Genomic DNA, 12,973 nt, shown 5'->3' with positions numbered 1-12,973 from the left:
GGGGACCCATGCCAGGTTCCTTCCCAGATTGTCATTTGGTAATTTTCAGACCCTGGTTTGGGAATAGAAGCACCTGAGAGGTTCCACTGTTCCCCCTTCACTTAGTGGGCACTTTTTCCTAGTCACATGGAAGCCTCATAGCATAATTATGTGGTGGCTTTGATGCTCTTTTGTCCAAATGTGGATGGAATGAGCCTGAGTCCTACATGTCTGCTACCCCCAGTTCCCTAAATTTCCTGGGAAGTTCCCAGCTACCGTAGGAACATCATAGCTGCCTGTGTCCCAGCCTGAACATTTAGACAGAGGATTCTCACAAGAATCCAGGGCTCTGGAAATGCTGCATTTCCTGGTCACGACCTGACTTGCCTCCCAGTGATAGCCTTAGTTCTCATTTCCCCAGAACAGCTCCTCACTGAGTTCTCCTTGGAATCCCATTGACGCTGTCAAAGCCATGCTGTCCCTTCCACACTAACACTAAGACATCTTGATAGAGAAGATCCAAGAACTGCCCTCATTACAGACATCCCTTCCCCCAACCTCTCCCACTCCCCACTCCCAATCCCAAGGATGAGGCTATAGGGCAGAGGGGCAGGGAGAATGAAGAAGATGCTGGACAGGATAGAGCCATCCAGATAGTGACACCAAGTCCAGGTTGGACACTGGGAGCTAACCTCCAGTCACTCATCCCTGCGTACTTTTCTTGACTCCCAAAAGGCATTTCCCTGGACTGGCAGCAAGTGTTGATAATCCTTCTCTGAGGAAGACCAGTGAAGGTGAGGGTTGGCTGGCTGGAGAGGGAGCAGGGTCTGATGGGCTAGGGGCAGCAGATGTTTCTGTTCTCTGGCCCCTTAACATCCCAACCAGGACACAGACCTGGGTTCTTCCCTGAGTAAATCCATGATCCCTGATGATGTGGTTCTTTGTAGCCTGGTTCAGGTTGAGTCCATGATCTCTAAAGATCATTTCCTTTGGAGTCTGGTTCAGATGGGAGCCTCTCCTTTTGAGTTGAGTTTACAGGAGTGTTTTTATTTGGTGGGGTCCATGTCATGTTTTCAAGACCTGAAACAACATTCTTCTGGGTCTTCAGGTCATGAACTGAAATTTTTGGGAAGGGTAGGGAAGTTCCTTGTGTAGGAACATCGATGGAGGCTAAGTAGATAAGAATTGGGGTCAGGGTGGCAGGGTTGTTGGCCAGGGATAGGGCTGGCTAGGGAAGGTGGACTCCCCCTTGAATCTCCTTACCCCCTTGTTCCTGGACAGGATCCTTGAATCCATTATTGCCTGGGAGGTCCGAGAGTCTATCTGTAATGTTTGAGATCATAGGGTCTCGGGTAGGAAAAGTTCTCGTTCTGGAAGTCACTGGTGATGACAAAGAAGACAGATACTGCATTGGAACACAAAACAGTGAGCTCTTGAAGCAACTTAAATGTCATCACTCTCTCGAAAATAAGATATCAGGTGGGTGGAGATGAGGGTTCCAAACATCCAGAAGTGACACTCTGAGGAGAGTTCTCAGCCTTGAGGTATGGAGAGGGTGGGTGTCCAGGACAGCTCTTTAATGTTTTTGTTGTTGTTTCTTTTATGCCTCAGATAGTGAGCCAAATGACCTCATATCTCATGGACAAGAAGAGATACAATAAATATAAATATAAGTATCTGTATACATATACATATACAATGTCTGTAGACTCAATTACATTTTTAAAATGAAATGCATTTTAATAAACACTGTCTTTATAATTATAAAATAATTAAAAGGCAACCTACAATTTGGGAGACAATGTTTGCAAATCATATATCGTATAAATAGTTAACATCCAAAATACTATATAAAGAACTCTTTTATCTCAACAGACAAAACACACAAAACTACATCATCCAATTTAAAAATGGGTAGTGGGTCTGACAGACTAATCACGAAAACCTGATTGCCCACCTCCCTGTCTCCTCTCTCTAACCCTTGACAAAATGCTTCTGTGGTTGCTGCCCGTGCCCTGTCCCGCCCGCGGCACCCCACACTTCAACCCCACCTGAGAGTCCCGGGTTGCCCGACTGCGGTCCTCTTGGTTTGACCGGGCCAAGTTCGGCATCTTCATTCACTAGGGCGTGTTCTCCATGCCCAGATTCGGCAGCGAAGGGTTCTGGTGCTATTGGCAAAAGGATTATCTTTTTTAAAAAAAGCTTCTGTGTTGCTCTCAGTGGTGAGGGTTCTGGATGCCCTATAACCTCCCCCCAACAATCTCTGTATGCCCACTCCAAGCCCCTTACCATCACATCTCTCAAAGCGGCTAGTGACGATCTCTCCAGATGAAGAATTGAATCCCTGAGCACAGCGACAAGCAGTGGCATTGACACATTTGGAGTTCAGAGGACACCACCAAGCACAGTCTTCTGGGGTAGAGGCTGTGGGTATGGAGAGCGTTGTCAGAAGGCCCATGACATGGAAGAAGTCAACTACCAGCTGGAGATGCAAGGGCTTGTAGGAAGGGGTGAGGAGAATGAAGATGATGCCAGACAAGCAAGAGCCACCAGACAGTGGATACCAGAGTAGGGAAGAGACAGTTATGGTTGCCACTGGACTTAGAAGAGCTCAGAAAAATTTGGTCATTTAGGGAGGAAGAAATAGCTTTTCTTATTTTCAGAAGACCCTCCCTGGCCTCATTTTCAGAGTAAGCCTCCTCTCCTTGTTAGTGAGAGAACCCAGACCCCAGCAAACACTTAACCAGCTAATGTCATTAATTGCCCTGGCTGGGCAGACTCACCTTTAAGGGCTTCATCTGCAGCCCGCAATGTCAAAATGAGATGGCCAAAGAGTCCTGGGGCAGAAAGACAGAAAGATGATCAAGATAGGAGAGTAGAGCTCCAATTTCAGCCTCTATCCACAGACCTCCACCTTGGAGGTGGCTTTGGCCCTGCAGCCCACAGCTTTCTGGCAACTTCTCTGAGGTTTCTATGCTTGGAATCAAGGACTCTGTCTTTCCCTTCCATTTCCTGGGCCTCCCCAATAAGTCAGTCAATGATAGTCGGGTGCTACAGGTAAGGGGACAGAACATACACACAGCTGATGACAGAAACACATCTTAGAAACTCTAACCATTTCCAAAGGAAAGGATATATCTTGAAGGAGAAAATCCTTAGGTTGGTTTGCCATTTCCCATGTTCTTTGGAAAGTGGCATAAATCTGTTTTGAAAAGGCCCCACTTTCTCCTCCTAGTGAGTAGGTGCCAGTTCTTATTCACAGGGAGGCATCCAATGGATGAATGTTGTGGCTTCAATGCTCCATTGTCCAGATGTGGATGGAAGTGTCCTGAGTTCTCCCTGTCATTTAGCCCCTGTGCACTCGCTTCCTTGGCAGCTCCCAGGTGGGATGGGGACATCATGTTTACCTGTGTCTCAGCCTGAGGATTTGGAGAAAGGCCAGAGTGGACCTTCCTGGGAGCCAAATGCAGGAGAAATGTGTTCCCTGAGCAGTACCCAGCTTAGCTCCTGGTGAGGGCCTTTGTCCTGCCCCCTTCAGGACAGTTGCTCTCTGCCTTAATTCTCCTTGGCACCGGGTGATGCTGGCAAGACAGGGTTCTCCCTTCATGCTAACTCTGAGACTCAAGCTGGCCCAAGACCCACCCATGATCCTGACTCCTCAAGGGGCTTGGAGGAAAGGGTAAGGAGAATGAAGATGATGCCAGACAAGCAAGAGCCACCCAGACAGTGGATGCCAGGTCATCACTGGACATCCAGCCAGGCAGGCTTGAGGTGGTGAAGATGCCTCTCATAATCCCCACAAAGTCATCCCCTGGACTGGCAGGAACTGGTGAGAATCCACTTCTGAGCAAGGCCAGCAGTAGGCAAGGGTTGGGTGGCTGAAGAAGGGAGCAGGTGCTGATGGCCAAGGGGTGGCAACTGTTTCTGTTATCTGGCTTTTTTATCTCTATCAGGGATACCAACTTATAAGTCCTGCTGACTGGGCTCAGTTTGGGTCCCCCTGTGGCCTGAGTTGACCTTTATAGGAGAGGGTCAGGCATGGGGCAATGATGTCCAACTACATCCTTTCTTTCAATCTCATTCAGATAGGAGCCTCTTCCATTTATCTCACTTTCTGAGTATGTGTGGGGTGGTTTATTTCACCCTGCCCACCTCCAACACAACATCCATCCTATTTATCTGAGTTGCCCATAGACCCATGAACTGAATTTATTGGGTTGGATCAGGATGGAGCCTTGCTTGGGAAAATAGATGCGGCTGAGAAGTGGGGTCAGGGTGCAAGTAGGGGTTTCACCAAGTGTGGTTGTTGGCCAGGGCAGGGCCAGCTGGGCCACATGGGGTGACCCTTGACTCTTCCCACTCCCACATTTCTGAACAGGGTTCATCAAGGCTTGAGAGATCTGAGAGTGCTTCTGGGGTGGCCAAGCCCATGTGGACTCTAGTGGGGGAAGATCTCAGCCTGGCAGTGTCTGATGAAGAAGAAAATAATAGATATTGCAATGGAATGAAGTACTCTGTGAGCTCTTGAAGTATCTTGAATGATACCACTTTCTTTGTTTTATGAAATTAAGATGCCAAGTAGCAAGAGGATGTTCCAAAATTGTATAAGTGGCACTTGGTAGGGGCATTCAGAATCTTGGGGTTCAGAGAGGGTGGGTGACCTGGTAAGGACCCAGGCTGCCTCTTTGATAACCTTGAGAAAGGGTTGAGAACCCCAAATTTAATAAATGAGAAAGTGGACGACATGGGATCCTTCTCACCAATATATGGTTTGTCGGGATCAATGTGGAACATTTCCTCAGAAACAGGCCCGTTGCCTCGGCTGCATCTGCAGTAGGACTCCGTGAAGTCTTGGCAGTCTAAACGTATTTCACAGGACCATTCTGACTTTGGTCCACACTCCTTGATGTCTGGAACACAATAGGCAAAATGTCAACTCTCAAAGGCAAAAGTTCCCACTGGGCAGAGACCCTGCCCTCCAGTATGACCCTGTCATGGAGGCTGGAGAGAACACAGGTCCAGGGTTGCACTTCTAGGATGGGGCTGGGCAGAATCAGCTGCCCCAGAGCCTACTGACTCCTCAGCCCATATTTACTTTCTGAGGCACCTACATTCAGACACTCTGCTGTATCATGATGGGGTTGAAAGGAGGTCTGCATCTCTATCTTCAGGACTTGAGGGGTAGATGGAGACACTGATTTTAGATGTTAACCCTTATCAGAATCGGGACAATTGTGATGCTATTTGCATCATTGGGCGACTTGGGGGTGGCCTCCAGTTAGGGTGACAGTGAATTTGATGGCCATCCTCAATGCTAAGGTTATGGAGGTAATCATGAGTGGGGGCTGTACAAGGTGTGGTGGCACTCACTCATCACACACCTAGAGATAGAGCCAGGTGTCAGCCCCTGCTCATTGACAATTTTCATTTCCCTTTAATCACAGTGGCCCAAGTACACCCTACCCTCTTTTTCAACTCCCCAGATCCCAATGGCAGCCTTTTACAGATGCCAGGATATCTCTGGAACAGTCTTCCTATCTCCATCCTGGGTAAGATCTCCTGTCATCAGAGGCAGTAGGGGATGTGAAATGAAGAACTAGCATGAAGACACTCACAGCTAAGTCATGGGGATGTTTTCTGTCATCTTATCTCTCCATGTTCTCTAATCCTTAGAGAAAGATGCCCATGAGCCAGGTCTCATTTGAGTAGCTCAGGGATCCATCGAGCAGTGGCTGGACACCACTGAGTAACAACAGCAATTTAATAATAACCAAATGAATAAAAATGTAGGGACAGAAAGTTTGACCCTTTACATTCCAAACAGGGGATCAAAGACTTTAGGGCCTGCCCTAACCAGTTTGGTTCAGTGGATAGAGTGTAGGCCTACTGACTGAAGGGTCCCAGGTTTGATTCCGGTCAAGGGCATGTACCTTGGTTGTAGGTACATCCCCAGTATGAGCATGAGGCAACTAATCAATATTTCTCTCTCATCAGTGTTCCAATGTTCCTAACTCTCCATCCCTCTCTCTACCTCTCTGTAAAAAAAATCAATTAAAAAAAAAAAAAAATATATATATATATATATATATATATATATATATATATATATATATATATATATAGGCTTTAGGGAAAGGACTCATTGGGATCATGAGGAGTCAATTAGTCTCCTACCAGGTCAGTCTCTTTTCTAAATTCATGAATTTCCATCTTAAGGCCTAGGTTATGGAGTCAGACCAGGACAGGAGAGGAGCTGGGCAGGATTCACATCTGTGGCATTCATGTTTAGCCCCCATCAGGGCAATAAGTCTTTTTTCTTCTTTTCAGGTGATAGTGATGGCTGGAGACCTGCCATTAGGGTTGATGACATCGGGTAGAGGAGTTGAGGAAAAGTGGAAATAAGGTGTGGAATGGAAGGACATAACAGTGGGAAATTCCTCAACCTGAAAAGTGCCTTTAGAAAGGGAGCTGGGATCCAGGTACCTTAGTAGCATCTTCTCTTCATGTCTATCCAGTCTACAATTTCTCATGTGACATGCAAATGCACAAAGAAACTTTTAGGAATACCACTAGTGTCATGGATGGGCAGAGTACTAGTGACAACAACATCTTTTTCTTTTCCTGATAAAAGTTACCTTTCCACAAATATTAAATAACACTTGGATTCTGAGAAAAATAAAATAAAATAATGACAAAAATAATCAACCATAAGTCCCCGATAGAGAAGACTGAAAAATTTTAGGGGTATATTTTTCTCATCTGTTCACATATATTAAGAATATTTTCACTTATGACCAATTAATATGCATTAAGAGTATTTCAATTAGATGAAGAATATTTCCTGATGTAAAATTTTATACCCCCACCCCAATTTTTATGGTGGTCAAATGCACATAGATAAAATTTTCACCTGAACCATTGTTAGTATTATAATTTCATTTTATGATCCAATTCTCTTGAAGAATAAAACCCCTTAGCTTTAGACATTAGCACTACAACTTTATTAGTTGCCAAACTTTGTCAAGTAACTAAATCTCTTTGGGCCCAAATTTGGTAATTCAAAGACTGATACTTCCTGGAAACCATACAATTCATACAAGAAAACATAGGAGGTTAGCTCCTCGACATTTGTCTTGGCAATGAATGTTTGTATTTGACATTTAAAAAAAAAAAAAAAGGCAACAAAAGCAACAATAGACAAGGGGGCTACATCAAAGTAAAAAGCTCTTGTACAGCAAAGAAAACCATCTCTGCAATGAAAAAGCAACCGGCCATTTTGAGAAAATATTTGCAAATCCTGTTTCTGATAAGGGTTAACATCTAAAATGTATAAAAACTCATGCAACTTAATAGTGGGAAACCCAAACAATCAGCTCAAAAATTAGGTAGAGGATTTGAACAAATGTTCTCCAAAGAAGACATAAATCCTCTCACCCCACAAAAGCCCCCAAAACGGAAGCCATCCAAATAGCCAACAGATACATGAAAAGGTGTTCAACATCATTAGTCACCAGGGAAATGCAAATAAAAATCACAACGAGATACTATTATACTTTACAATTTAAATTCCCACCAATAGTACTACTGTACTATTGGTGGGAATTTAAATTGGGGCAGCCTCTGTGAAAAAATCCTCAAATATTTAAAGATTCATGATTCACCTGAACTGTTGGGTATTTCTCTGAAAGAAATAATATTAAATCTTGAAAAGATGTCTGCACCTCCATGTTCTTTGCAACATTATTTACAATCACCAAGATACAAAAACAACACTAGATCACTAGTGGACAAGTAAATAATTAAAAAGTTGCATACATTTATAGTGGAATATTATTCAGTGATAAAAGGAAGGAAACCTTGTCCTATGTGACATTATGGCTAGGTGAAATATCAGATAGAAAAATACAAATACAATAATCTGACTTAAATGTGAAATTTAAAAACAAAACAAACAAACAAAAAAAAAAACACTAACACAGATACAGAAACAGATGGTTGGTGACCAGGAGTGGGGCAAATGGGTGAAGGTGGGGGGGAAACTCTAGCTCTGTCTGTGTCCTGGCTCTGCTGTGAGGATGAGATGGAAAACCAGGGCAGGATTCTCTAGCTAGTAGGAGAGCCTGAGACTCAGAGCTCTGGTTATTTCTTTCCTCCTATTGCTTCCACTATTTCTTTCCTTTCTTTGTGCTATGAAAATAATAATTGGCAGTAACAAGCAGTAACAATGGTTATAGCTCATGTTTATTGACAATTTCTCTGCACTCATCTTAATTTTTTTTTCATGCAGGTAACTATGAAGTCTTACACCATCCATGAGGGGTAGGTACAATAATTACCCTCAGTATACAGACAAGGAAACTGAGGGGGAGGAGAAATAATTTTCTAAAGGTCAGAGAGCCACTTAGTGGCACACAGTTCAGATCCATTGTGGAAGCTCTAAACACCCTTCCTACTAATCACAAAATCCTAACTGCCCACTTCCCTCATACTCCCCTGCCCTGTTTCCTCTTGTGCTGTTCTGGATGCTCCACAATATATCCCCATAATCTCTTTATGTCCCTCCACCCCATTCCCTGAAACCTTTGTACCATTGCAACTCTTCAAGTGGCCGTGGGTGAAGACGCTACTCGGTGCAGCACTGAATCCGGGTGCGCAGTGACAGGCGCGGGGATTGACACATGGAGGGTTCGGAGGGCACCATCGAATACAGGCTGTGGGGTGGAACAGTGAGGTGGAGACCATGGTCAGAAGGCTCAAGGAATGGATAAAGCCATGGACAACTGTTGGTTCAAGACTGGAGGAGGGGAGAGAAGGGAGGGATAACTGCTATTGGAAGAGGAATAGAATATATATATATATATATATATATATATATATATATATATATATAGGCATTTAAGGAGGTAAAACAGCTTTTCTTATCTCCAGAAGATCATTTCCAAGCTTCATTTGCAGAATTAGCCTCCTTCTTTCCCAGCTGTTGAGAGGGCCCAGACCACAGCCTGCACTCCTCCCCATCTCCCGGCCCCACCCTGCCAGCTTAATATCACTAATGGGCATCTGTTTAGGCAGACTTACCCCAATCCTGTGCTGCAGCGACCAATGGCAACAATAGCAGCACTGACAGTTCTGGGACAGAAAAACATGACAAGAAGACAAAGGAAAGAGAGTCAATCTCCAATTTCAAAACCTGGCTGCATGGCCATTGCTTCCTTCGGAGGGGGTTCTTGCCCTGCAGCCCATGGCCGTCCAGCAGGTCCTTCGTGTACTTTACTGGGAATTGAGGACTCAATCTCCCCCCCCCCACCTCCCAGAACGACCTGAGAAATCAGTCACCAACAGATACAGTCCTCATGGATCCTCAGTTGTCACAAGTCAGGGGACAGAACATACATGATGGATGCTGATAGGGGACACATCTTAGAAACCCCAACCTGTGCCAATGAAGGGGGTAGATCTTAAAGGTCCCTTTGATAAGATCCAGTTTCTTGTTCTCTGGCAATGGTAGAAATCTGAGGATTTCTCTTCCAGGATCATTTCCCCTGTTAAATATACATTTTCTGGGTGTACAAAAGGAGCTGGGTATTAGAATTAGACTCCCAAAGTGTGAGCCCTAGCTCACAATGCCAGCAGGGATAAGAAGCCTGGAATGAATGGGAGTGATTATACTATCTTAGTGAAATATACCAGTGTTGAAAAATAGTCTTATTCTTTTCATTTTTTTCTCTTGTTAAAAATGTTTGAAGATTCCTCCAGGAACTCAGAGAGATACTTATCTCTGGACATTTGCAAGATTAAATCTGGGAATCTAAAATGTTCCTAAAAAAGAAGGGAGGGGGACATATGTAATACTTTCAACAATAAAGATTTTTTAAATAAATAAAAAAAGAACCCTGGAATGGAGAGCGGTGAGGAGTGAGAATGAAGGCAGCTGCAGGTAGAGTCACTATGTCCTTGTTAAGTGGCCTCTCCGGGTGTAGCACCCATGGCTTCTTTGGTTCCTTCCACATGAGCTCCTGGCCCTCAGACAAAGCACTGAGGGCACAGCCTTTGCCCTTTTCCTTCCCGTTCAGCCCTAAGGAATAAGTTACTGAACAGGCTTTATGGTCTGAAAACCACTTCAGGAGCCGAGGAATGAAACCTACCCTACAGGCAATACCTGGATCACATATCCAGAGTCCGTCCTTTCATCCATATGAGCCAGCAGGCCCTATGAAAATCCAGCTCTGTGTGCCTTTACAAGAAGTTTCTAAAATGTGTCCATTCTTAAAAAACATCATGTACCACAAATCAGATAATGATAAATGTGGCTATGTTTTATAAAAACCAGGGAGCAAATTACAACCAATGGCGACGACCTAATAGAAACACCGAACTTACTAGGTTACAGTTATTATCCAAAGTATTGAAGGAAATAAAAACTAACCAGCCTTTGGCTGACCTTGTTAATATTTATTTTATTAATTCCCTATCCTTTAAATCATACCATGATACACACACAATGTTCATGTATTTCTTAACATAATAGAGTTTTCAGATAGTTTGATTATCTACCCTTCTGAAAAATAATGATATGTGATAGTTAATCTTATGTATCAATTTGGCTGGACTACAGTACCCAGACATCTAGTCAAACATTTGTTTACTAGAGGCCCAGGACATGAAATTTGTGTACAGGTGGGGTCCCTAGGCCTCGCCAGCAATCAGGGCGGATCGGGCCAGAGTGATCGGGGCCGGGCCAGAGAGGAGGCAACGGTCACCAGGCTGGGCAAGGAAGGAAAGGACACCGGATGCGGATGTGGCCATCACTGGTGCCTCACCACTGCAGTGGGTGGGTGGTGGATCAGGGCCTGCTAGCTGAGGGGAGGGACAGGTCATGGGAGATTGGCAGCCAGCCCCAAGTAGGGAGCTAGCCCTTGGCTCCCCTAAAAAAGGGGCTATGTCTGCCACCACCCACTCCTGATGGTTCCCTGACCCAGCCTGGGGAGGGCCCCGATCAGGTAATTGGGGCCTGCGGGCAGGAAGGTACGGATTGTGGGAGGTTGGCAATCCCTACCTCCCTGGTGGCCAGTGCACATCATAGCAACTGATCATTCTGGTTGATAAGGCAAAGATAGATAGATAGATATCTTATATATATGATATATATATATGTGATATATATTATATAATATATATGATATATATGTGTGTGATATATATTATATATTATATATGATATATCATATATATGTGATAATCTGTTGTTGTGAATTCAAGTTTTTAAAAAAATCTTTATTGTTGAAAGTATTACATATGTCCCTCTTTCCCCCCATTGACCTCTCCCAGCCTACCCCTACCCTCTACCCCAAGCCTTTACCACCCTATTGTCTGTGTTCCTGGGTTATGCATATATACATATAAGATCATTAGTTGATCTCTTCCCATCCACTCACACACCCTTGCCTTTCCTCTTAGGTTTGACAGTCTGTTCTGTGCTTCTATGACTTTGGATCTGTTTTAGATGAGATTAAGATTTAGATCAGTAGACTTTGAGTAAATCAGATTGCCCTCCATAATCTGGGTGGGCCACATCCATTCAATTAAAGACTGTAAGAGAAAAAAGACTGACTTCCTCTTCTATCTAAGAAGGAATTCTGCTTCCCAATGCCTTTTTAAATTTTTATTCTATTTTTAGAGAGATTGGAAGAGAGAGGGAAAGACAGAAACACATTGATTGGTTGCCTCCTGTATGCTCCCTGACCAGGGCCCAGGCCAGGGAAGAGCCTGCAACCAAGGTGCTTGCCCTTGAACGAAATCAAACTGGGACCCTTTGGTCTGAAGGTTGACACTCTGTCCACTGAGCAAGATTGGCTAGTTCCCTAACTGCCTTTAGACTTGGACTTCAGATGCAACATCAGTTCTCCCTGGGTTTTCAGCCTACTGGCTGCCCTGTGGATTTTGAACTTTTCAGCCTCCACTAATCTCATGAGCTCATTCATTCCTTATAATAGTGCATTTCTCACCCCGCTTCTGCCTTTCTCTCTCCCTCTCCCTGGTTCTCTCCCTCCCATCCTTTCTCCTTCTCTCCTCCCCTCTCTCCCTCCTTCTTTCCCTCCCTTTCCCCCCTCTCTGCTTCCCTCCTTCCCTCCTATTGATTCTGCTTCTCTGAAGAAACTGGACTAAAACTAGTGGTTAAATGGGAAGAATCTGTTAAGACCTTGAGTATGCCCTAGGAATAGGTATCACTAACTTTCTCCTTTGAGATTTATTATAAACGAGCTAATATCCTTAAACTTTCTTCCATTTGTACCTTATAGAGATACCAGGAAAAATAAGTCAGGTATCAAGCAAAAACATAATATTTTCAAACTGGGTAGAGAGTTCCCAGATAGCTTTAATTGTCTGTGGTCATTGTTATAATTTTACCTACCTGACAACACGCTTAGGCCTCTGTTTCTCATGGTGCAGATGCAAGTCCAGCCACTGAGGATGTCTGATCTCAGTCTGTGTGTGTTAAAACACTCGTTCTGTTTGGAGTATATATTGTGTCCTAGAGGAAGTAACTTAAGAAATTGTTGATTTGGATTCTTTTTTTCCCACAATCTGCCCAATAATTAACTTCTCAAGGACTCCAGTTCTTCTTTTTAAGAATTTACATAGTATTTTAAGTCTTTACAGGAAGCCTCTTTAAGGGTAATTTTTAAATGTTTTTACACAGGAAAATGTGATACTGTGCATTCAAAGACCTCCCCAAATGAAGAATCACTCTACTGGTCTTTTTGCCCCTATAGGACCTTAGGTCAGAATGAACAGAATTACCTATTTATTATCTATTAATAGATATTTTATTGAGGTATAATTGCCTACATTATGTACTTCCAGATGTACAACATCATAATTCAATAACTATATACACTGGGAAATGATCACCATAATGTCTAGTTAGCAATCATCACCATATATAATTATAATTTTTTTGTGATGAGAACTTTTAAGTTCTACTTTGTTAGCA

At 43.7% G+C, this 12,973-nt stretch overlaps 1 protein-coding gene across 1 annotated transcript in view; it reads right to left on the bottom strand.

Annotated features, from left to right (window-relative positions):
* Positions 1 to 12,464, bottom strand: part of LOC118706501 (adhesion G protein-coupled receptor E2-like) — a 36,547-nt gene extending 24,083 nt beyond the window's left edge. Inside the window, exons 1-8 of the mRNA XM_045573540.1 lie at positions 12,392 to 12,464; positions 9,058 to 9,108; positions 8,568 to 8,690; positions 4,740 to 4,889; positions 2,763 to 2,816; positions 2,194 to 2,403; positions 1,959 to 2,147; positions 1,243 to 1,359 (exon numbers count right to left, since the gene is read on the bottom strand). Coding sequence (XP_045429496.1) covers positions 1,243 to 1,359; positions 1,959 to 2,147; positions 2,194 to 2,403; positions 2,763 to 2,816; positions 4,740 to 4,889; positions 8,568 to 8,690; positions 9,058 to 9,108; positions 12,392 to 12,422 — 925 coding nt within the window. The 5' untranslated portion in view covers positions 12,423 to 12,464. The remainder of the gene's footprint in view (positions 1 to 1,242; positions 1,360 to 1,958; positions 2,148 to 2,193; positions 2,404 to 2,762; positions 2,817 to 4,739; positions 4,890 to 8,567; positions 8,691 to 9,057; positions 9,109 to 12,391) is intronic.
* Positions 12,465 to 12,973: the final 509 nt, after the last annotated feature.

Source organism: Pipistrellus kuhlii, unplaced genomic scaffold, assembly GCF_014108245.1.
Source record: "Pipistrellus kuhlii isolate mPipKuh1 unplaced genomic scaffold, mPipKuh1.p scaffold_m20_p_52, whole genome shotgun sequence".
Classification (NCBI taxonomy): Eukaryota; Metazoa; Chordata; class Mammalia; order Chiroptera; family Vespertilionidae; genus Pipistrellus; species Pipistrellus kuhlii.
The sequence above is the reverse complement of the archived record's forward strand: the minus strand, read 5'-3'. Positions and strand labels throughout refer to the sequence as shown.